This window comes from Bos indicus, chromosome 29 (assembly GCF_029378745.1).
Source record: "Bos indicus isolate NIAB-ARS_2022 breed Sahiwal x Tharparkar chromosome 29, NIAB-ARS_B.indTharparkar_mat_pri_1.0, whole genome shotgun sequence".
NCBI classification, from domain to species: Eukaryota; Metazoa; Chordata; class Mammalia; order Artiodactyla; family Bovidae; genus Bos; species Bos indicus.
The window spans coordinates 32,846,212-32,870,695 of NC_091788.1; the positions used below are offsets into that span (position 1 = coordinate 32,846,212).

Consider the following 24,484-nt stretch of genomic DNA (forward strand, 5'->3'; position numbering starts at 1 on the left):
GTTAGTTCACGTGTCTGGCATACCGTCAGGTGCCTGCATCCTCTGCAAGCGGCTGTGCTTTCCCGTGCTTCACTGCACAGCACTACACAGGGTGCAGGAGAACAGCAGCATCTTTCTCTCAAGCCCAGGCTGTCTGGAAGCAAACGCCAAAGCGGCGGTGATGCAGCTGGTACCGCTAGGGAGCTCCAGCTGTTGTACCGCAGTATTGTACTGTTCAAGGTACTGTACTGTAAGATTAAAAATGTTCTCTTTTTTGTTTTTTAAATGCATTACTTGTGTGAAAAGTACTATACACCTACTACAGTACAGTACTACATAGCCGACTGTGTTAGTCGGATACCTAAGTAACTTTGTTGGATTAACAGACAAACTCAACTTAGGAATGTGCTCTCAGAATAGAACTTCTTCGTATGTAGGGGACTTACACTATATGGAAGCTACTTGTTTGGAATCACCTCTTCATTCATGGTTTTTTCCCTCATTGATCTCAAAACAAAATCATTTTGTATTAACACTTTTATGAGTTAAAAACAGTTAACCCTTTCATACATTTGAAACTTTTAGGGTCATAAAGCAAGAATTAAGCTTTTCAAAATTGCTATTTCATGTTTCTGTATGTATTTATAATGAACTCCTCCCCATGAGCTGGTTTTTTAAAAACACTTTATCAGCATGGATTCGTATCTAGAACAACTACTTCTAAACATTCTGGGCTATTTCATTCATTAGTTGTATCTCATCCTCTACACCAGTAACATTCTAGTTTTGAATACTGTTTTAATATTGGTAAAGTTAGATGTCTCCTATCCCTGATTTCCCTCCCCATAATGTTCTGTGATCTTCTCATTGGCTTATTATTCCATGTGCATTTTGACTAGTTGCAAAAATAATCCTCAGGGTTTTGGTTTGTCTGTTTGTTTTTTCTTTAATTTTCAATAACTGCCATAAGTTGATATTAGTTTGGGACTAACACCTATTTAAAGTAATACTGTGTCTTCTCCCGCAAGAAACATGGTATAGTTTGTATTAAATCCATATTATAAGTATATTGGTATTCTTTAGGCAATGAGTAAGGCCTTAATTTGAACTTGATATTCATTGATATTTACACTAACTTTCACTAGTGGTCTTCTTAAAAAGCATATAATGGGTGTTTCCCATCAAGATTCAGAATTTCACAAATCACCTATTTCTGTTATCAAAATTATAGTTAAGGACTTCCTTAATATTCTAGCATCTAAAAGAGATGGTAGAGAAAAGTGCTATTTTTTAAAAAAAATCAAAGAAAAACTCCATTTTTCCTTTCTGTCTATCCATTCAGCCCCTCCATCCATTCTTCCAAGCACTGAATTCTTGAATAAGAATTTAATTTATAGAGAAAGGAATTTAGATTTTTAGCTATAAAAGTTGGGAGGCTGGTCTTGGTAATACACGATCTCAAAAGTATGACTTTTTTCCAAAAAAGAAATCAACACTTCAGAATAAACTGCGAGAAGGAAAAGTGAGGCAGTTATCTGGAGAGACATGAAAATAATGCAAACCAGCAGAGCTATTGTACCCTTGGTGAGAATGTCTTCATCTTTCTGAACAGATCACAAGCATCTCTTACGCCAAAGTGCATGCCGAGACCCCTCATGATTCTCAGTTACCCCGAAGTCAGGCGAGTACCTGAGAGCATTCGGTATGTGCTGCTGAGCTCCAATGGAACAGGTGCTGCTTGCCGTATCTTACTGATTACAGGAGATCAACAGGGAGAGGTTAGAAACTGAAATTATGAGATTATAAATTTCATGTTTACCTTCAAAACCAGAATTCAGAAGGTGCTCCCCTAGGTCACAGCCAAACACTCTTTCTTTCAAGATCCCACGCTGCTTCAATTTCTGTTTTGTTGGACGAGACTTCATGAATGTGCGTAAAAAAGTAATGAGCTTGCCGTGCTTTTTAGATACTAAAAAACAATAATAAAGAGAAAATACCTTAGTTGTAGCGAGAGGAAATGAAGTGCAGATCTCAACAGAATAACTACAAAATAATCTAAGTATACCATATATTCTGTAGGAAATTTTTAGCAGAAGTTGAAGAAAGAGTTGGTTTATAAATAAAAGCACGGTTTTGCATGTTCTTCTCAGCAGCCTGTGGTCTTATTTGATGAAACTGTGTGCAAACTGAAGTATTATAATTCATGACTTTTAAGTTAAGCATGGTAAACCAGCCAACTTCCCAATGCTACCTAAGCATGCTACAGGATTATAACTCGGACTTGAGTTTTACTCTAATATATTGCTTTTAGAGATCTTCATGATAAGTAAGACTTAACATGGTAGAAATTTAAGAAACTGCATTTCTAGTTAATTTCTAAAGTATTTTATTTAGTGTTAGAAATTTTCATGGCATTTATAATCTGGAAAATAAAACTTGAAACAACTCTCTCTTTCTCATTTTATAAAGAGGACAATCCCATTATGAAATAGCACACAATTATCAAACTACAGGCTATATTAAGTACGACACACACACCCATAAAAAAGCATTAGATCTTTATTAACATTCATCTATCACACACTACATCACCTTAACGGCCTTTGTAGATCAAAGAGATAAGCAAATTGTATACAGTAAGATATTTCCACTGACTTATATATGTTAGAAAGACAACAGGGAAAGATCTGAAAACAAACAAATCCTTAGAAAAATGATTTTTGCTGAGAAGTGCATCCTGCAGGGGAAATTATTCTGGAAGTCAACATACAACAAATTACTGTAAGCTCAGAGATTAGCTGCAGGATAGAAGACTAAGCCACATGGCCCCAATCCTCCTGCTTGGTCCGCAGATGATTACAGGTCTTACTGAACCCCACTAGTTTCTTGAGTGAACCCAAATCCTAAAGCCCATGAACTGATGAATCCTCCTGTGGGAATTCTGTGCACTGAGATTAACTTGTGGCCCAAATGGACCACTAGATGGGTTACTCGGACCAGATTAAACATTTTCTTTACATTTTATGGGAAACACTACTTCCAGACTTAAGCATCTTTTCTATGAACTGTACAAAGGTGATCAACTGTAACTGGCTTGCCCATAACTGAGAGGGTTCCGTGGGACACGAAATCTTCAGTGCTAAAATCAGGAAAGTCCTGAGCGAACTGGGATGAGGTTGTCACCCTTGTACATAGATTAAAGAGGAAATTTATTTTTTCTATACCAACCCCTTAAAGTTTACCCAGAATCATCAGTATAATTTTGATGCCATCATTAACATGCTGTGTGACACTCTGGGGAAATTACAGCCTCATTTGTATCTGAGATTCTTGCTATAAAATTAAATGATATGCTTTCTTATCTGCTAATGAGACATTTGTAGCACACTGGGGTAACTTAGAAGATGTTACATGTATCATATTAGTATATTAAAAATTACTGAACTTGTATGTGTTTTATTCTCCCCAGTTTCTAGTAGACTGTTATGAATCTTTGTTCTTAAAGTGTGGCCATCAAACCATTTCTGTATAAGATTAACACATAAAAACAAGCAAATTTGCATTACAGTACCATAACATTATATATTTGGAAGAATTTTAATTTCTGTTATATTCAGTATTTCTACCTGGAAATAGGGCCTGTCATAATGTTTCTAAAGTTTTAAATCTTGCAGCAAAGTTTTCTAATTCTCTTTATGAAAAGACACATTCCACATACTTCTTGTTAGGGATATTGTTCGCTGCTTCTGGAGAATAACAGTTTTCTTCATTTATCGTAGTTGCTAAAATAGTAGGTATATTAGAAAATGATTTCTTTATGTATGGCTCAAATCTGATCATTTTCTAAAATCTCTACAATTTAAGACGGATTTTAGTTGATCCTTTCGGATTTCATGGATATGTAATTGTGTCAGAGCAAATACAGTAATTCCATTCTGTTTCTGAAAGGAATAATTTCTGATTTCTTTTCCAGATTTTAATAATTGGCCAGAATATCCAAGATACATGTTAAAAAGTAGGCGTTTGTATTTTGATGGTGAATTTGGTGAAAATATCTGTTGACTCTGACAACTGCATACGATGTATATGAGAAAGAATTCTTTTAGTCTCAGACTTCCAGGAATGTTTCAAAGAGATGGGAACTGAATTTTAACTTGTATTCATTTAGCAACAAGCACGTGAATGCCTACCACATCTCAGGAACTGTTCTCAGCCCTGAGAGTACGGCGGGGAACAGGTGAGGCCAGCTCCTTGCTGTTGGAGCTCACTGAGGAGAGGAGTACAAATAAATAATAATACCGATATTATTATTTGGTTATATTATTATTAATATACTGAACAAATAATACAGATACAGCCGGCATTTATTTTATGATTAGTTACATGCCAGCAACTGCGTAAGAATTTATATTTATTAACCATTCGTTTCTCACGAGACCTTATAAGGAAAACACTATTACCCCCTTTTAGAGGAAGAAACTCAGGCACAGAGTGTTTAGTAACATGTCTAAGGTCATGGAATCAGGATTAAAAATCAGGTGGTCTGTGTAAGATCTAATAAATACTTGCAAATATAAATGTCTCTTCACATTAATTTTTTCTTCACTTTATATTTCCTTCCCATTTCTTAGATAATAAAATGGCTAAAAGAAGTTTCTTTTGAATACTGCACTGCCCCCACCCATTTTCTTATAACAAACTAGTAAGTGAAAGTGAAAGTGTTAGCTGCTCAGTTGGGTCTGATTTTTGCAACCCCATGGACTGCAGCCCACCAGGCTCCTCTGTCCATGGGATTCTCCAGGCAAGAATACTGCAGTGGGTAGCTACTCCTTTCTCCAGGGCATCTTCCTGACCCAGGGATCGAACCCAGGTCTCCCACATTGCATAAACAATGACATTTCCACAGAAAAAATGCATAAAAAATAAAAAACAAAAGCAAATCATACCACCATCTGTTCAAATTCCCTGTAAATGTCAAAGTGTGAGTTGCTTAGTCGTGTCTGACTCTTTGTGATCCCACAGACTGTAGCCTGCCAGGCTCCTGTCCACGGTATTCTCCAGGCAAGAATACTGGAGTGAGTTGCCATTCCCTTCCCCAGGGATAGAACCTGGCTCTCCTGCACTGTAGGCAGATTCTTTACCATCTGAGCCACCATTCCCTAGTTAAGAGTTAAAATGCAGCATGTGCCACAGGCTATCTTCTTCCATATCATTTAGACATGATTTCACACTGCATTCTTCTTTCAAGACTTGACACAAACCCAACCCAACCAGTCCTTCCAGTAGTTAAAAGTTTTGCAGTATTTATTTTAGTATCTCCAAGGTAAAGCTTATGATACCGACAATCAGCTCATAGGGGCTCAGGAAACCTTGACACAGAGAGGCGGGGCACCAGATGTTTTAAACTACACAAGTTAAAATTTTCTCCAGCAAATCCTAAAAAATCTTCTTTTCTCATAATATTTCACTTAAATCAGAGTTCTCTGAATTGGGTCTCAGGAATCTTCTAGACCGATGGGAGAGAAGTCTAAGCTTGAAGGAATTTCTCAGGAAATTAAAGGAAGACGATTTGTGCCAGATAAGGGGCTCTGCATTAGGTTTATTTGCTTATATGCCCCAAGTTCTAAGATTTGTAATGAGTTCAGTTGGCCAAGCAGACAAAGTTAGAGGTGGGATGCATAATTCTGAGAGAATGTCTCTGGCACTCATGCTGAGGAGGATGACTGGACTGTACAGCATGTTACTTTTCAACCATGTTTCAGCTTTGCTAAAATATTCTCTAGAACAATTTACCAACATAATATTCCCATAGGACATACTTACATTTTTCACTCTTCATTTCTTTGTTCTATTCAGTTCTAGCAGACATTTTCATTTTTGTTAATCTCATCAGTATGACATGTTATATTCCACTTGAAAGTGCATTTCTGTGCTTACTAATAAGGTTAGGCACTGTTCCATGTCCACTGGTCATTCAGTCTTCCTAATCAGTGAAATAACTGTTTACATTCTTGGCCATTTTACTATCTGGCTGTCTTTCTCTTACTGATGGGCAAGAGATCTTTATACAATCTGTAAATGAATCCCCTGTCGGTTACTTTTTGTCAAGAACATGTTTCCCAGTCTTTGGCCTGTACTGTATAAATTTCTAATCACGTCTTTGTGTATGGTTTCTTTAAAATCTCTTTCCTTATCCGAGATCATAAACATACAGTCCTATTTCTTTTAAACCTTTTATTTCCTAAACTTTTTCACTTTTTACAGGTTTTTAAACTGATTTTGAACTTTTTTGTATGTTTGCTGCTGCTGCTGCTGCTAAGTCGCTTCCGTCGTGTCCGACTCTGTGCGACCCCATAGACAGCAGCCCACCAGGCTCCGCCATCCCTGAGATTCTCCAGGCAAGAATACTGGAGTGGGTTGCCATGCCCTTCTCCAGGGGATCAAACCCGCATCTCTTAAGCCTCCTGCATTGGTAGGTGGGTTCTTTACCACTAGCACCACCTGGGAAATGCAAAAAAGAAAAAAATCTAATAACTGATTACTGGACGAGATAGTTGGATGGCATCACCGACTCAGTGGACATGAGTTTGAGCACACTCCGGGAGATGGTGAAGGACAGGGAAGCCTGGCATACTGCAGTCCATGGAGTGACAAAGAGTCAGATACAACTGAGTGACTGAACAGCACTGACAAAACAGAAACACATGTATCAGGGTGTGTCAGATTACTAGGGTTCCAACCACATCTCTGCAGCTTCCAGCTGTATGACTGTGGACAAGGTACCCAATTCTCAGACCTTCATTTTCCTCTTCTATGAAAAACATTAAAAATAGTAAGGACCTAACAGGATTGTTTTGAGAATTAAATGTAAAGGTTTTTTTATTTTCTGCTGAACAAAAAAAAAATTTTAATTTAGGTGCTACCGTTGTCATTGTATTAATTTATCTTTCATTCAGCAACCGTGCTCAACTCTGTTATTACTTCTAATAATTTGACAGGAGATTCTTCTGGATTTGTAGACAATCATCTGTAAGTAACGCAGATTTATTTCTTCCTTTCCACTTATTTCTTTTTGTTTAATTTTACTGAACCTTGAATAAATGATGATCTTGTTCTTGATCTAAATAGATTGCTTATATCTCACCATTAAGAATAAAATTTTCTTGGGTTTTTGGATAGAAACATTAAACAGATTTTTAAAAAACTCCCTATTTTTAATTGTCAAAATATATAAAATGAACAAGTATTGACTTTTATCAAATTATTTCTCTGTATCTATGAAGATAATAATTTAGTTTGCCTTGTTCAATTTTTAAGTTTTTTTTTATATTTTATTTTATTTTTTAACTTTACAATATTCTATTGGTTTTGCCATATATCAAAATGAATCCGCCACAGGTATACATGTGCTCAATTTTTAAGTTTTGAATGTGACAACCATCCTGTTTGTGTTACGTCGCTTCAGTCATGTCAGACTCTTTGTGACCCCTATGGACTATAGCCCACCAGTTTCCTCTGTCCATAGGATTCTCCAGGCAAGAATACTGGAGTGGGTTGCCATGCCCTTCTCCAGGGGATCTTTCCAACCTAGGGATTGAACCCGAGGTTCCTGCCACATCTCCTGCATTGAAGGCAGACTCTTTATCACCGAGCCACTGGGGACAACTGTAGGTACGTTTAAAGTTCTGCTTTTATACTCATGTGATAAACCTCCTGTGCTCCTGCTTGCCTCGCATCTGTTGCAGGGATGTAAATGAGTACATCAGACTGGAGAGGCAAGTGGCAATATCGAAAACTAAAGCCTTAAGCCGAGGCAAAATTCTCCCTTAGAAACTGTAATAAACATAGGAATCCTGTAAACACATCAGCAGTGGCTTTCAATAAAAAACTCAAACATAAAAGAATTCTACAGGGTACAAGTGTACATAAAGAATTCTAAAAATAAAAAAACTGTATTAGGTTGCTACTGTCTTAAATAGAAGCAAAGAAACATGCCATACCTTTCCTGTGACAGTCTTAAATAGCTGAGGTGAACTATGCTACTTAGTATTTTCAAATTTACTAAAAGGGATATTGGGAAGAGTTGTCAAAATCAACTTATTTTTAGCAGGCACTGTCATATGTCCTGAAAGGATCTGTGGGCAACTCAGAAACATAACTTTTGAACCAGTTAAGTCAGCACTCATGCTGGAAAAAATATGACATAATTCTTACTTAGTTTATACCTTTGAGTATATCAATTAATTTTACACTAAACCAAAAAAGTTTTTATTTGAAAATAAATGGACTTGGAAATTAAACTGATTCACTAGAGTAATAATTTGACAAGCTTTTAAAGAAAAAATTCTGGATGAGCTAGATTATATGTGACTCAAATATTAAATAAACTGAACTAAAAAAAAAAAAAACACTTTTTCCGGTACCTGAGGTATAGAACCTCTTCTAACTTTTCTTTTTTCATAATATAGAAGAGCTTTAATATAAATAAAGAGATGAATAATGATATAAAAGAACTTCTTTAATCCAATGACTGAAAATGTTGTATCTTTTTGTCTTACAAAAAACACCCTCTGAGAGTTTCTTGCAAACCAAACTCAAAGTAGGTTTTCATGTGATGGAATAAGGACGCATCTAAGAAATTCTGTCACTGACTCTATTTTTATCTCTGTACATTTTCTGGTCTTGTTAGACCTGCCATCTCACTGGCCTGTTCCCAGTCCTACAAAGGGAAGAGAAAGAAAAAGACAAACTGAACCCTAAACCTAATCTCCAATGAAACCTGAATGAAAACTCAGAAATTAGAGTAATATCATAACATTACAGAATAGTTAACATGTACTGAGGGTCTACTATGCTTCAGTGCTTTATATGAGCTAATTTAAATTCAGTTTCAGTTAGCCTCACACTCTAAATGATTTAAATTCAAATACAAACCAGTATCTGATCATTCAAATTTTCTATCTGTCAGATGAGGCATGCTAAATAAAATCTAATTCATCTCCCATTACATTAAAAATAATAAATATAATAAGGTTATCAGAATAATGATACTTCATACCTTTTCTTTCTATACCTTTATACCTTTCCTGTATCCAGCTCTAATTATTAAGATGACCTAATCTCATAATTCAATTCCTTTTCTTTAGTTTATTTGGTGCTATTCTATAATATCTAAATATATAGCTTTTGTACGTGGTAAAAATATTCAGCAAGGATAAAATGTTAGCAATCCTATTTGAAGATTTAGAAACCATACTAAATCAACAGCTCAGAAACTGAAAGCTTTTAGGTCTTTCTAATAATAAAACAAGGACTTCCCTGGTGGCTCAGAAAGTAAGTGTCTGCCTACAATGTAGGAGACCTGGGTTCAATCCCTGAGTTGGGGAGATCCTCTGGAGAAGGAAATGGCAACCCATTCTAGTACTCTTGCCTGGAAAATCCCATGGACGGAGGAGCCTGGTAGCCTACAGTCCGTGGCATTGCAAAGAGTCGGACATGACTAAGCGACTAAACTTTCAACTTTCAATAATAAAATGGTCCAATGAAGGCTGCCCATCCAAACATGCCTATTATTGGGCAGGCAAGAGCAAGTGGAAGCATACTGGACCAGGAATGCAGAGATGTAGTTTAAGTCCTGATTTGGCCGATAAATTGCTGCAAACTTTGAGACAAGGTAAGTAGCTAGTTTAGATCTCAGTTTAATAATATTAAGCATGAGAAGTTTAACTAGGCAATTTATGAATTCTAGATTTCAATGGAAATACTTGAGGAATCAAGAAACACTCTGAGAAAGTATAAAGTTAGAAAAGCAGAGAAAGCTCTAGAGTCTGTGGGAAATGTCTTTGCTTTAGGAAAATTTATCAGGAGGAAAAAAGGACATAATTTAAAATTCCACTGGACAGCTATATAACAAAATACATTCAGCTTTCTAAATTATCTTGGAAAAGGTGCTATAAAAATTTAAAATAGGAAGACCATTGTTAAATGTTATTATTTCAAGCATAGTATATTAAGTTTAGTTTTTTAAAGTTGAATTGGTTTAATTATTTTATTTTTCTCCATGAAAATTTAGAAATAAGGAGTCCTTACATACATCATTTATACAACATACTTATAACTATTTCCAGAACTTGAAGCACAAGCATACAGTCTTTAATTGTTAAAAATATTCCCAGTTGTTGATCATGCCATATGATATACTGTTTCTCTGATCTGTTAGCAAGTCCCTGGTGAACACTACAATGGCCATTTATAATACTCTTTGTACTAGAAAAAGTGCCATATATTTTATAAAGATTAATTTTTGAACTAAGTTTCAGGAATTCACTATAGTAAGAGAAAAAAAAGTGAGTATTTTCTAAATATCCTGAATTTCTGAAAATATATTCTATCAGGTTGATATTCAAAATGTAAAATATTTGCTGTCTCTCTAGGAACTACTGAGTTTCCTGCTAGTTTTTAAAGCAAGAATAAAGCAATTTCAGCCTTGGGATTCACTGGCCTCCATCCATCCCAAAGCAGATGTCCAAGAAAATATGTAGATAAATTTGAGTATTAAATCTTAACATACTGTTGCAGTTATTATGGAATAAGAAAGTACAGAATCATAAACAATTTTGGAAATAAGAGAAAAAACACAGTTCTCAGACTGATGTGTGTGACAGCTGCTGGGGTAACATCGGGGACCAGCCCAGGCCAGGGATGAGGTTCTGGAATGTGGCCGCTGGAAGGGTTCTGGCATCTGTACATTCCAACCTCAAAGGAGGAAACCAGGTATTTGAGAAATGTCCTGTGCATGCAATACTGAATATAAAATAACTCTGACAGTAATGGCTCTTGTTTGAAAACCTGGAAAGCTACTAATGGGGCTTCCCAGGTGGCGCCATGGTAAAGAACCTGTCTGTCAATGCAGGAGACACAAGAGATCCCTGGGTCAGGAAGATCCCCTGGAGGAGGAAATGGCAGCCCACTCCAGTATTCTTGCCTGGAGAATTCTGGCGGGCTACAGTCCCTAAGGTCGCAAAGAGTCGGACACAACTAAGCAACTGAGCATGCGTGCACACACAGCGAGCAGAAGCTACTAACAGTTACCTAAGTCAAACAGGTTTCCATTTACTCATAGCAGAGAAGAGGAGGCATTTCAAAAGGCGTAACGGACAGGAGTGCAAATGGATGAAACTAACAGATCTAGAAAATAAATCTGTAGTAAATTTTAAAGAAGAGCTGTTCAGACATAGAGGAGATAAGAACAGTTCATTAGGAAAAAGAGAAGCAGAAAACTGGCAACAAACTGCTTCTTCAGAATATCCAATACAACTCTTACATGGAACAGCATGCCTGTGTTCCACTAAAATACTTGGGTGTTTGAATAAAAATATCTCTTTCTCAGAGTTAAGAATGAAACCAAAGCAACTTCATACTGCTGCTCTTCCCAGGGCAGGACATAAACAGTGATAGATAAACCACGAAGGGCATACTATGATAAGAGCTTCAAAAATCACCGTTTCCTTGGGAAAATGGGCATTAGGGTATGATTAGGACAGTCTTATTATTCACATCATACGTTTACTTTTCTGGGACTTACAAATTTTAGTAACAAACATGAAAGAAGGCTCAAATTTAGCTTATGTGATTTTAGGGTAATGTAAGTAAATTTTACATTTTTCTTGCTAAACTGGTACTGACTTTTGTTTTTAAATTTTAAATTACAAATTAAAACAATAAATGTGATTGGTTTTGTTCCTCAACTCTGTACAGAAACAAAGTAAAATTTTTTTTTATCTCGGTAGCTTTACCACCTCAGTTATTATATAAAAGCCTCTTGACTAATTTCATTTCTAAATACAGAACAAAAAGATTTGCATTTTAGCAGAGGAGAGTGGGAGGAAACATGAGGTGGATATAAATTCCTGACACTAAAGGATTCTAATACTAGAATGGGTTATAATAAAAAGACTGTAGAAGCATCTCTGCTGAGGATTTTTAAATAATCTGGGCTCTCATTTTTCCCAGGTGAACTAGTACTACTTGATATGAAGCTTAAAAACTAGTACTATTTTAGGAGAACACTGATTTATATATCTGTCTTATAAATTAGGCTCAAATAAGCACAGATTCTTAGGAATTCAGTAACATCAAAAGTAAGAGAACTATAAAGAAACTAAATGGGAAGGAAATCCAAGAAAAGCGGGACATATATATAGCTGATTTACTTTGCTGTACAGTAGAAACTAACACAACACTGTAAAGCAATGATACTCCAATAAAAATTAATTTAAATTCTACTGTTGAAGTTCTAGAAATATGAATATGTTGAACCTTAATCTTAACAGTGTGAAAATTGTTTTCTTGAAATTATTTTATTAGATTAAAATGTAATCATGTTCACTTTGATGTCAAAAAACCCTGTGCACTTTATTAAGCTATGAAGTTTGGTGTGGAACACTGATATGATCGGGGTGGGTTTTGTTTGTGTAGGTTATTTCCCCCTTCCCTTCCCATCCTTTCCTTCTGCAGGAGCTGGAGCAGAAACATCCCATAACTAAAGAAGAAAGAACAGAAAAGGAGAACTCTATTTAAAGGCAGATGGCTCAGAAGCCTGCTCTATGGAAGATCTAACTTTTGGCCTGGGAAGTAAGAACTTGGACCTTGGAGTCAGATAGGCCTGAGGGCTAGAATCTACTCTCTAATCACTTACCACATGCAAGGTCTTGAGCAAATGACCTATTTAAGTCCAGTTCCCTCAAACACACAGTGAGAATGGCAATAACAATATCTATCACTCAGGGTCAGAGAAGGCAATGGCAACCCACTCCAGTACTCTTGCCTGGAAAACCCATGGATGGAGGAACCTGGTAGGCTGCAGTCCATGGGGTCGCTGTGAGTCGGACACAACTGAGCAGCTTCACTTTCACTTTTCACTTTCATATATTGGAGAAGGAAATGTCAACCCACTCCAGTGTTCTTGTCTGGAGAATCCCAGGGATGGGGAAGCCTGGTGGGCTGCCATCTATGGGCTGCACAGAGTCAGACATGACTTAGCAGCGACTTAGCAGCAGCATCACTCAGGGTTACTACAATGCTCATATGAAATTACAAATGCCAACCATTTAACTCTGCATGTGTCAATAAACAGGAAGTTGTTTCACCACTGCAATTTCTTTGAAGACTTGTAGAATCCTCCAAGGTACAGGGCTAACCAGAACCTGAGTCGGCTTTACAAACCAGGTTTGATCATATCTGGTCTTGCCTCCTGAATTCAGGGCTGAGTTCACTAAGGAAAGGGGCACATGAACACAGGGCCACGTTCTAGTTTCTGCTTATATAACTGTCTTATGTGCAAACTTAACCTAAGAGACTTTCGATTTCTGCTCTCTCATCTTGAATATCATATAGTACTACATAATACGCTAAAAAGAAGTTACAGTTGCAAACCATTATCATATGAGCAACTGGTGCTTCTTTCAAAGTTGACAGTGAAAAGGAGCTCTAAATTCTGAGCTTTCTCCATTTGTGGTTTTGAAAATCAAAATATCAATATTATTTAAACAGTAGTAGCAAAGAAAAATGTTCAATTTCTTAACAGGGCTAGTCTGTGATTCAGAGAAAACTGTGGTCTCCATGTTATCTTAATGAAAAGTATTTATAACCAAGATCTGAAGAAGCATCATATAAATATGGAGTACTACCGTGATGGTAAGAAAGTCTGTGCAAGAGGGAAAAAAGAATCAATGCAAATATATCATGGATAGAGATAACTGTCCTTACTAATGCCAATGAGGAAAAAAATATCTGAAGATAAAAGGGCAGAAGGATTACTTCCTTGTGCTAATTTGAACAGCCTATACAGACTACCAAATTCTTTACAGTAAATCAGTGCTGCCTATTTTCTATCTGTCAATAACTGAGATGTTATTTACCCAGCAGGAAAAAAATTTAAATATGACATATATTTGCTGCTTATGAAACAGATATGTTCTTTTAACATGCAAACTTTTGTACATTAACCTGAGGTCTGGAAAACATTAAGAAACAAGCTGATCTGAAATTTTAAAGTAAGTATTTCCTGAACCCAGGAAAGTAAGAGATAATACCTACAGAGTTAAATCTACTTCAAAAAATGATCACCTCTCTACAACCATGCCAAAGGTTAAAGCTCAGTCATTCCATTTGTGGCTAGTTAAATAATTAGCCAGTCACCTAAAAGCAGCCAAGGAAATACGTGCCCAAATGCAATATAAAAAATAGTCTCAGTGAAATATTTGTCAAACACTTGAATAACTGACTGAGATGTCCTTACCTCTCGCTGCGGCACAGGTTTTAGGATCAATAATTAAAATTATTCCGAATGGCTGCACCTGGCAGTAGGCTCGACAGGACGCCGTGGCTCTGCATTTCGTGCAGAATGAATGACAGTCACACCGGCTCAGACTTAACCACCACCGCGGGGTGACTCCCAGTCAGACCTTCCCAGCACGCGGAGGTTCCAGCTCTGCTCCCAGCAGTTTCCTTAGTCCCGGTTTCTGGTCTTTAGTCAAGCAGAGTGGTTTGTGTGCACGGGAGAGCTCTGCCTGCAGAAGCTTAATCCTCTCTTTGCATGTCCTGCTTTCCAACACAGCAGAGACGCCCCAGCCCAACTACACTTGCAGAACAGGCTTCGCCAGGGTAACTCCACCCACCCACTTCACACAGGTACAAATCTGCTCAGAAAACACTAGGACTAAACTGATAATACTTTAACTTTTTTAAAAGTCACTGACTATTCGGTTGTTTATATTTGCTATCCATATGGGAGACAGTGTATTCTATAAAAATGATGGTATTTACACCCAATTAAAAAAAAAAAAACAAAAAAAAAACCTGATCTAGCAGGAAGTACTATCTACAAAAGGCTGAATCATTAAACTGGCAGTGACAGGCTGGGAGAACATAACTCTGAATATCTTTGCTGATAATGAGTCGTGACTGTTTTCTACTCAGACAAAAAAATTATCAATGTACTGCCTTTGCATGAAAAATTCTGAGACTGGAATGCACAATTTTTTAATATGCAAGTGAAAAGTTTTAAAACCTGAAAAATTTTTTTCAGAATTAAAAAATAAGAATTGCACATGATCAACTATACTTCAATACAAAAAAAAAAATCCATAATTAAATGTTTCTGATTATGACCTCCTCCTTTATGCACTGCCAAATGTTGAAATTGTAGCTCTACTTATATAAGTATTGAAAAGATTCAGTATTTATACTAAATAGCAGTGAAAGTGAAAGTGAAGTCGCTCAGTCTTCAGTTGTGTCCAACTCTTTGCGACCCCATGGATTGTAGCCTACCAGGCTTCTCAGTCCATGGGATTTTCCAGGCAAAAGTACTGGAGTGGGTTGCCATTTCCTTCTCCAGGGGTACTGTACTGTTAACCCGACTAGATATGAAAAAATAAATGGATTGGAAGATATTAAAATATTAATATTAAATTAATATTTTCTGTTCTAAATGACTTTTCACCAATACCAATATAAATCATGTTCAGACACTTGTTCCTAGTAAACAAAATGATGTTTCATTTGCCAGAAAGATTCTAAATAATTTATAGACAGTCTTCATTATAACACTATGAAGTTGATTAGAACACTATTCCCGTCTTAGAGATGAGGAAGCCAAGGTCACACAAGTAGGAATTGTTGAATTCAAGATGCCTGGGGAGTATTTATCCTTCTTTCCTCTCTGGTCGCAGTTCTGAATAAAGGAATGTTGATAAATGGTAGGCCACAATAAGAAAAACAATGAATTGATGTGATTTCACAATATGAGAGACCACAGAGAAATCCAGAGCATGACAGGAACAAAACATGTGGATTTTTTTTCATTGGAACAGCTGTGGACTTATGGATTTTGATGAATAGGAAATGAAGCTCCCAAGAGTTCATTCACGGTGGAAAAGGCACAGCTACCCCTCCTCCCCGCTCCCTTCCTCAGCACTAAACACACAAGGGTAGGGGCCCAACAGAAAGAGGAAGGGGAAAGGGGAAAAGGGGGCTGGGTGAAGGGGAGCCCATGCTGTAGAGAAGCCATCTGGGGGACACTCAGTGCAACTCAAGAGCCCCTCATGCTCCCCAACATACAAGCACAGATGGGATAAATAAATTAGACGGTAGCTCTCCTGAGTGCAGGAGAATGACAAAATAACCCTCACCTGAAACTCAGAGGCTGCACTTTCTGCCATGTAAAAATACAGGTAAGAATATGAGTGTGTGCAAACCTCGGTGAAAGTGGACTGAAGTCTGTAATCTGTTTCACTGTATGGTGACAATGTCATTTCCTGGTTTTGATGATGTACAGTATAGTTATGTGAGGTGTGACAACTGGGAGAAGTTGGGCTTTGAATATATGGGACCTCTCTGTACTATTTTGGTAACTTTGTCTGAGACTATAATTATTCTAAAATACGAAGTTTAAAATGTGGCTCACTAAAAAGCATCATGCTCTGTCTTTCAATGACTGCTGATGGCACAGGAGAGGTCACCTGTTATTTCCTTCTTGCATTTTACAAAATGGAGGTTATCCTGTGAAGATCTAAGATGGGTCTATGTGGCTAGTGGGGGCAACAAGAGAATTCCCTGAGAAGGCAAAGGCTACTTTCTAGTCATTCTATCAGGAGGGTCGCTGTCAATAGAGTGAAATGTGATCTGATTCTGGGTGTGTTTTTGGCCATGAAACTGGTAGAATTTACATACAAACTGTCAAGGGTCTGAATAATTTGGGTAATTTTTATGATAGAATTTTCTCTGCTCCAAACCTTCTCACATCTTCCCATCTAGCTTTAAACGAAAGTCCAAATGCACACAGTGGCACCCAAGCCCCAAGGAGAATCCGATGCCCTTCCACCTCCAGACCTCACCCACGTCTTCACTCACTGCTCTGGTCAAACCGGCCTTCCTGCTGAGTCTTTAACAAGCCTGGACACATGCTGCTCAGTGTCCTTACACTTGCAGTTTCCTCTCTGGAAAGCTCTTCCCACAAGTAAGTGCTTATCCCTACTCCTCATCTCCTTCAGGTCTTGGCTCCCAAAGTTACCTTCTAATGGGGCTTCCCTGATGGCTCAGTTGGTAAAGAATCCACCTGCAATGCAGGAGACCCCAGTTCAATTCCTTGGTCAAGAAGATCCCCTGGAGAAGGGGTAGGCTAACCACTCCAGTATTCTTGGGTTTCTCCTTGTGGCTCAGCTGGTAAAGAATCTGCCTGCGACGTGAGAGACCTCGTTTGATCCCTGGATTGGGAAGATCCCCCGGAGAAGGGAAAGGCTCCAGTATTCTGGCCTGGAGAATTCCAGGGACTATCCATGGAGTCACAAAGAACAACTGAGCGACTTTCACTTTCACATTACTTTCTAATAAACCCCTCCCTGACCACTCCACTCTCCTCCTCTGAAATTACAGCCCCACAGGAACCACATCCCAGGACTTTCTAACCTCACTTCTAGGCTTCATTTTTCTCCACAGCACTTACCTACCTTAGTGTATGTTTAATATATTTGCCTTTTTCTTTCCCTCTCATCAACTTGAATACAAACAGCAAAATGACAATATTTGTTTGTTGTGTCCACTATTTTAGCCCTAGTACTTGGTATGCACTCAGTAAATGTTTTATCACTGAATGAATGAATACTGGAAATGATCAGAAATGGAAAAGTTGCTTTATATATGGCAAGATTAGATTGAACCTACCCCAAGCACTGGCTAAGGCCTAAATGGGAGTTTAGGAAACATCTTTGATACTAGTAGTAGAAATTATGCTTATTCATAATTATTGATCAGCTGTTTTAAAACAAATGCTATGTATAAAGGATGCAAATTAATATAGAATAGACTATCTATCCAGAAGCAATTCTGGGTTAAGAAAAAAGACACGCAAAAAGTGAAGTATAAAATTCAAAATAAGCTAACTTATTACCAAACTCTGTTTCCAAATGAGTGACACAAGGAACAGCTACTGTAGGCCGTAGGCCTTTGTTATTCAAAACATAGTCTTAGGACCAGTATTATGGAATTACCTGGGAGCTTCTTAAACATACAGAACATCAGGCCCCACCCTAGTGAATCACGATCTACAGTTTTTAACTCTCTCAGGCAGGTTGAACGTACATTCAAGTTTGTGAAGCAGCGGCCCAAGGAGCCTCCGTGAAGAACAGAGTAAGTCATCTCACGCAGAAGAAAGACCACAGGCATAGAAGCGGGGGAACCCAAAGGACAACCAAGCAGAGAATAAGGAAACATATTATTGATGCTGAGCAGAGATGAGAAATGGGAAAAACAGGTTACAAACATAAATGTTCTGGTATTTTATGGAGCATCTTAAATTCCAGGCTAAAGGTTCAGTATATAATTCTGGCACAAAGGGAAATCACCCGGGTTTTCTGAAGTCAGGGATTACACGTCATAAAGGTTGTATTCTGAAGTTTTATTTTAGTAGTAAACATTAAGATAGACTAATTCCACAGGCATTAATTGTGCAGCCGGTGTGCACATACCCTGTGGGGGAGACAAGGATGAATGAGACACATTCGTCACCAGCGAGGAGATGGCAACTTAGTGAGCAAGGGAAACAGCTGCTATTAGATCTGACATGGGGGCAAACAGGACGCAGGCCTGGGGATAATGGGCGGGGAGAGCTGGTCAGGGAGAGACGGGCCAGGGAGAGCTGGTCAGTGGAGCTTTCATGCACAAGAAGATTATGGCCTGAGTCTAAATACAAGGAAAATGTCAACTCGGGGGGAGTGGGAAGGAGGGTATTTTGACTGTAGGGGCAGCAGGAGCAGAGGGAAAGCTACATGATCACATGGTATGTTCTGAGGACACCAAAGCAGAGCCCAGCGAGCACATGGAGAAAGGGCAGAACCAGAGAACAGAGGAGGAGGTTGACTGAAAGTGACACAGCAGAGTCAAGGCTGGAGGTACGTCTTATGTGCAGTGAGGAGCAATTGAAAGATATTTTTTAATTAATTACAGAGGCTTAGAAAGAATGATGGCTGAAACAAAACTAGCTAATGAAGTAGGTTCTGATAAGCACTAATCTTCATTTCCCCTTTAACACATCTTTTGCCCTAATTACTGTTCTGTTCATTTCCAGAAATACATTTTTATTTTCTCTTGTTGTAATAAAACCAAAAGATATTAAATAAATAATTTGTTCTGGGAGACGAAACAATAAACTTTACCTCTATTCAGTGTTCTGTGGTGGGAAAATTCTGGCTTTTTAGTTTAATAATCGCAAATGAGTTTAATCCACCTGGTGCAGGGCCAGGGCTACTAGGTGTGAGCAGTGATTACCAGGAGAGGTCAGAAGACTTCTCCAGGCCAGCTGTGAAACCTTGGGCACATCATGGAAGTCTTTCTGAGTTGCTCTGTTAGTTAAAAAGGGGTGCATGGGGAACAAAAATACATTCCGCATACTTAGTATCCTGCAAGGCTGTATCGGTTCAAGGTCCAATTTAATAAAAATATAATATTCGAAAAGTCTAAGGCAACTACAAACATGTGGTGTTTTGAATTCTCTGTTTTTCCCTGAGAGTGAGAAAAGTATTATCTTGATGTATCTATGTATTTGGAGAGAAAAATACCTGGGCATTCTAGCATTTTGGAACTCCTTTAAATCTTACAGCAATGCCTCCTAAGGCACTGATTTTAATATCTGATTCTTAAGACATCTGCCTCCAGAGCGATAAAGTAAGCATGTGTTCAGGGAAGAATATTCCATACAGTGTTCCATGTGGGGTGAAGTAAAAACCGGAACCTTTTCACTTCCTATAGAGTGGCTGCCTCACGCTAAAGTGACAAGTGAGGAAGCATGGTTTCAGAAGAGCAAAGTACTGCTGCACACTCAGAGAAAGGAACAAACAGTCCAGAAGCAAGCAGATGAACATAAAGGAAAAAACTATAATTAGGCAGAATTGCAACAACAAAAACAAGATTCTGAAGGGCCAGTTTTCTAAAAGAATACAAGGACTTTTTAATTTCAAAATTACTCTACAAATTCAGGCTGTTGCTTTATAAACTACTTCTTAAATGAATGTAAGGATTTCATTAGCATTACATTTGATCACTGTCTGTCCCCAAAATGAAAACCTCAGCTCCTTCTATGTCTGCTAACAAAAAAATTTATGATGCAAACTCTATTCAAGTGACCATCCAAAGAAGCTGCCTTCCACACCATGGGCCCATGAAAGCGACTGTAACTTGTTTGTTACAGGTATACTGTGAAATATTTACATATAAATTTATACCAACAAATAACACATTAAATAAGTTATCCACATAAACTAAATAGACCTAATTTTAGACACTCCTGAATTTAAATGATATAACATAGTAGATAACCATAAATTGATAAAATAATAACGGCTGATAGTGATTAAGTATCCAGGGGGCTTTAAATGCTTTACATCTAATCTTCAAATGAATCTTGGCTCACTTCCTAGATGAGGAAATTAAAAATCAGAGAAGCCAAATGACATGCACAGGGACAGTAAAACATGGCACAGGGATTAAAACCCAAGGCTGAAGCCCGTGCTCTCAGCTCTCTGTCCTGCTTTTCACATAGGTATATAAACTAAATAAAACATCTGCATTAAATCTGCTTTCACAAAATACCTATTTATGGGGTGGCTGCATTAGGACCTTAGAAATTACCTATTTGGACAGGGTGGACTGAAGGGGAGACTATAGTCTATAAAGAGTAATATATGATCAGTGCAAAGGAGTTAAATAGTACAGAAGCAAATGGAAAAAAAAGAAATGTCCGTTGCTATATTTGCAATCTCATGCGCCTCTCCAGTGAGGGATGCATCCTCCTGATCCTCTATGAGTTTACAATAGGACTGTACTGCTCTGTGATTTGCTCTTTCATTTAACAACACATCACAGAAAAAAAAAAAAAAAAACCCTGGGTGAGCACATATGCTTCTACTTCATTCTTTTGAGGGCTGCAGAGTACTTCACAGTATGGAAGTATAACATCTATTTTGAGAATGTGATTTTCAACCTTTGTGTATTAAAGCAATACCCTAAGGAGGATTTACCTGGATGGGAGGTATATTTAAAAAACATGAAGTAACCAATTAAAAATCGACGAAGGACTTGAATAGACATTTCTCCAATAAGCACATGAAAAGATGCTCTATGTCATCACGCTTCTGTATAATCACCACCTGGGCCAACAGAGCATGACCAGCACTTCCAAATCCTCCCTCCTACCTACCTGCTCACTCTCCTCTCCAGAAGTACCACTGCCTAAAGTTTATCACCACACAACAGCCCCAAACTCTATGACTCTGAACTCTGTCCTTACATATATGGGATTATACAGTGTAAGTATGTAGGTAAATCAGGCTTCTTTCCCTCAATGTTTGTGTGGGACTCATCCATGTCGTTGCACATAGCCATGACTCATTTCATTTTCACTGGAGGAATCCACTGAATGAACACACCTTTATTTATCTATCCCACTGTGGATATACCTTTGAAATTCTTTAGTTTTCTGACACTAGGAATAAGGTTGCTATGAACATACTACATATACACCTAAGAGTGGAGCTGCTGGGCCACAAGGTATATACGTGTACAACTCAGGAGGCAGTGCCAAACGCTGCTTGGCCCACATCACGCTACCCTGCAGTACATGGGAATTCGCAGTGATTTACACCCTTGCCAACTTTGGGTATTGCTACTCTTAAATTTTAAGCATTCTGATGAATGTGTTTTCATGAGTTAATAAAGTTTTGATTTGCATGTGAAGAAAGCTGAGCGCCGAAGAATTGATGCTTTTGAATTGTGGTGTTGGAGAAGACTCTTGAGAGTCCCCTGGACTGCAAGGAGATCCAACCAGTCCATTCTGAAGGAGATCAGCCCTGGGATTTCTTTGGAAGGAATGATGCTAAAGCTGAAACTCCAGTACTTTGGCCACCTCATGTGAAGAGCTGACTCATTGGAAAAGACCCTGATGCTGGGAGGGATTGGGGGCAGGAGGAGAAGGGGACAACAGAGGATGAGATGGCTGGATGGCATCACTGACTCGACGGACTTGAGTCTGAGTGAACTCTGGGAGTTGGTGTTGGACAGGGAGGCCTGGCGTGCTGCGATTCATGGGGTCGCAAAGAGTCGGACACGACTGAGCGACTGAACTGAACTGAACTGAAAGACTCATGATGTGGAACAACTTGTGGTGTGCTTATTCAGCATTTTGATATCTGTTGTTCAAGTTTTCATGCAATTAAAAAAAATCAGTTTATCTCTCCTTTTCTGATTCTTTACATACTTTGGTTATGTGACCTTGGTCAGATAAGAGTGCTGCAAATATCTTTATCATTTTGTGATTTGCCCTTTTCACTATCTTAATAGTATATTACAATTTACTTTCTGAACTTTAAGTTTAATAATTAAGCTTTTCAGTTAGGATTACTGCTTTATGTATAACCAAGATCATGATGGAGAAGGAAATGGCAACCCACTCCAGTATTCTTGCCTGGAAAATCCCATGGATGGAGGAGCCTGAGGCTACAGTCCATGGGATTGCAAAGAGTTGGACATGACTGAGCAACTTCACTTCACTTCACTTCTTCACTTCAAGATCATGAAAATAGCCCATGAAGATATTCCACTGTATTCTCTTCTAGGAGTTTTGCTGTTTCACCTTTCACATACAGATCTATAATTTTCAAGAGCTAGCACCATTTACTGAAATGACTGTCCTTTTCACAATGCTCCTACAGTGAATAAACCAAGGACCTATTAATATATGTACACGTTTGTTCCTGGACTCTGTTCTTTACCGCCATTCTATTTGTCTATCCTTGTATCAACCTCAGTATCTTAATCAGTGAAGCTTTAATAGTAAGTCTTGATATCTATAATATAAAGTTTCCACTAATTTTGTTCTTCCAAATTGTCTTAGGTATTTGGGGCTCTGCATTTCCATACAAATTTTAGAATCGATTTAGAATCAGTTGTCAATTTCAACACAACTCCTAACTTAAAGCTTGGGGCATTATCAACAACTCGGCCCTATTGGGCTTCATGGGTTGTTCTGAGAGCACCAGGACTTTCTCTGCTCCATCAACTGATACCCTGAGGGCTCAGGTCCCCACACACTGGGTCACTTCTCTGGATTTCCTTCTTCTGTTTCATCTTAGCTCAGTAACTGTTCAGTACCTTATTAACTCTCCAATGCTTCAAAGAGACTATATTATGTTTTTACATTTCTGTCCAGATTTTCTGTTTTCAGAGGGGAGGTTTTTCTAAATTCTCTAGTCCTCCATTTTTAGAAGTTCATGCCCGTAAAGTAAGCTTTACTTTTCTTTTCTCTTCACTCTTTCTCCACCTTCTGCCCACTCCTTCCCTCCCCAAACTCGCTCTTTCTTTCTTTCTGGAAGAAAAGGTGGATAAGGTGGGAAGATGGGGGATTCAACCATGGAAATTAATAAAGACCAAATGTTGACCCTAGAAAGAAAATACGTGCTACGAGAACTGCAGAATTCATTAGATGGGCTTAAGAGAGGCTGCACAGAGAGAAGAGGTCAGCAGAAAGCACGTGAGCTGGAGAGAGGACGGTGAGCCAACATCAGAGAGGTGAGTGACATGTGGAAGGGGTGGAGGCGGAGAGAAGTGCGCAGAAGAAACATCTGCGGAGGCAACAGCTGAGAAGACTGAAAACTTGAAGAAAGACATCAGTAAATAACTGCTCAGCAAATGCCAAGCAGGAGACACACACAGAAGTCCTCATGCGCTTCCTTCCTCTTCCTCCCACTCACCTCAGCCTCATCAGCTGTCAAAGCAGAACCTGTGGGGACGGAACAAACGCCAGTTTCTTTGGAACAAGCGTTTACCTTTCTTCCTCTTAACTCTCCTCCCCACCTCCCCACCCCACACACGCCCTTTTCCTTAAGGTACCATGGATACGTGCTAACTTGGTCAGGACATGGTGATTCATTAACTTTATTTTTACAGACACAAATAATTGGTCATACTGAGAACATTAAGAAGAGTTCCAAAGGGAAAATTTTCTTTACTGCCCTTGTTGTGCAATAATACAGGGAGCTTTAAGTTGCAGTCTCAAACTATAGCTCTATCTTTCAGACCTGGTATCTCACAGTGACAGATGGCAATGTTAAAAATAAACAGAACATTCAAGTTATTTGTACTGAAGGCAAAGACAGTTTTAAAGTGTGAAACAAGCCTGAGGCTGATAGAACTCACATTATCCTTTTCAAAATGTATTAAGAATGCACATTTCCCTATGCCAACCCTGCAATGTTGCCCATCAAAGTTAAATATTAGCTTTTGAAGGTGTGCTGTCATTATACATCACTACTAATCTAGAATTAACAATGCCATACAGGTCTATTCATAGAAACCCATTTTCCAGAACTGTCAATAACTGATTAACTTTCTCAAGTTTTAAAAGTGCTGGAGGTTATCACTATTAGAAATACACTTTCATATTCAGAACATGAGAAAA

General features: G+C 38.3%; 1 protein-coding gene across 6 annotated transcripts in view; it reads right to left on the reverse strand.

Annotated features, from left to right (window-relative positions):
* Nucleotides 1-24,484, reverse strand: part of ARHGAP32 (Rho GTPase activating protein 32) — a 205,655-nt gene that overhangs the window by 27,994 nt on the left and 153,177 nt on the right. For 5 of the 6 annotated variants that reach the window (XM_070782649.1, XM_070782652.1, XM_070782653.1 and 2 more), the window contains one exon: nt 1,799-1,948. In XM_070782649.1, coding sequence (XP_070638750.1) covers nt 1,799-1,948 — 150 coding nt within the window. Of the gene's footprint in view, nt 1-1,798; nt 1,949-14,278; nt 23,872-24,484 lie in introns of those variants that run through there. The other variant, XM_070782650.1, reaches the window with a different exon arrangement.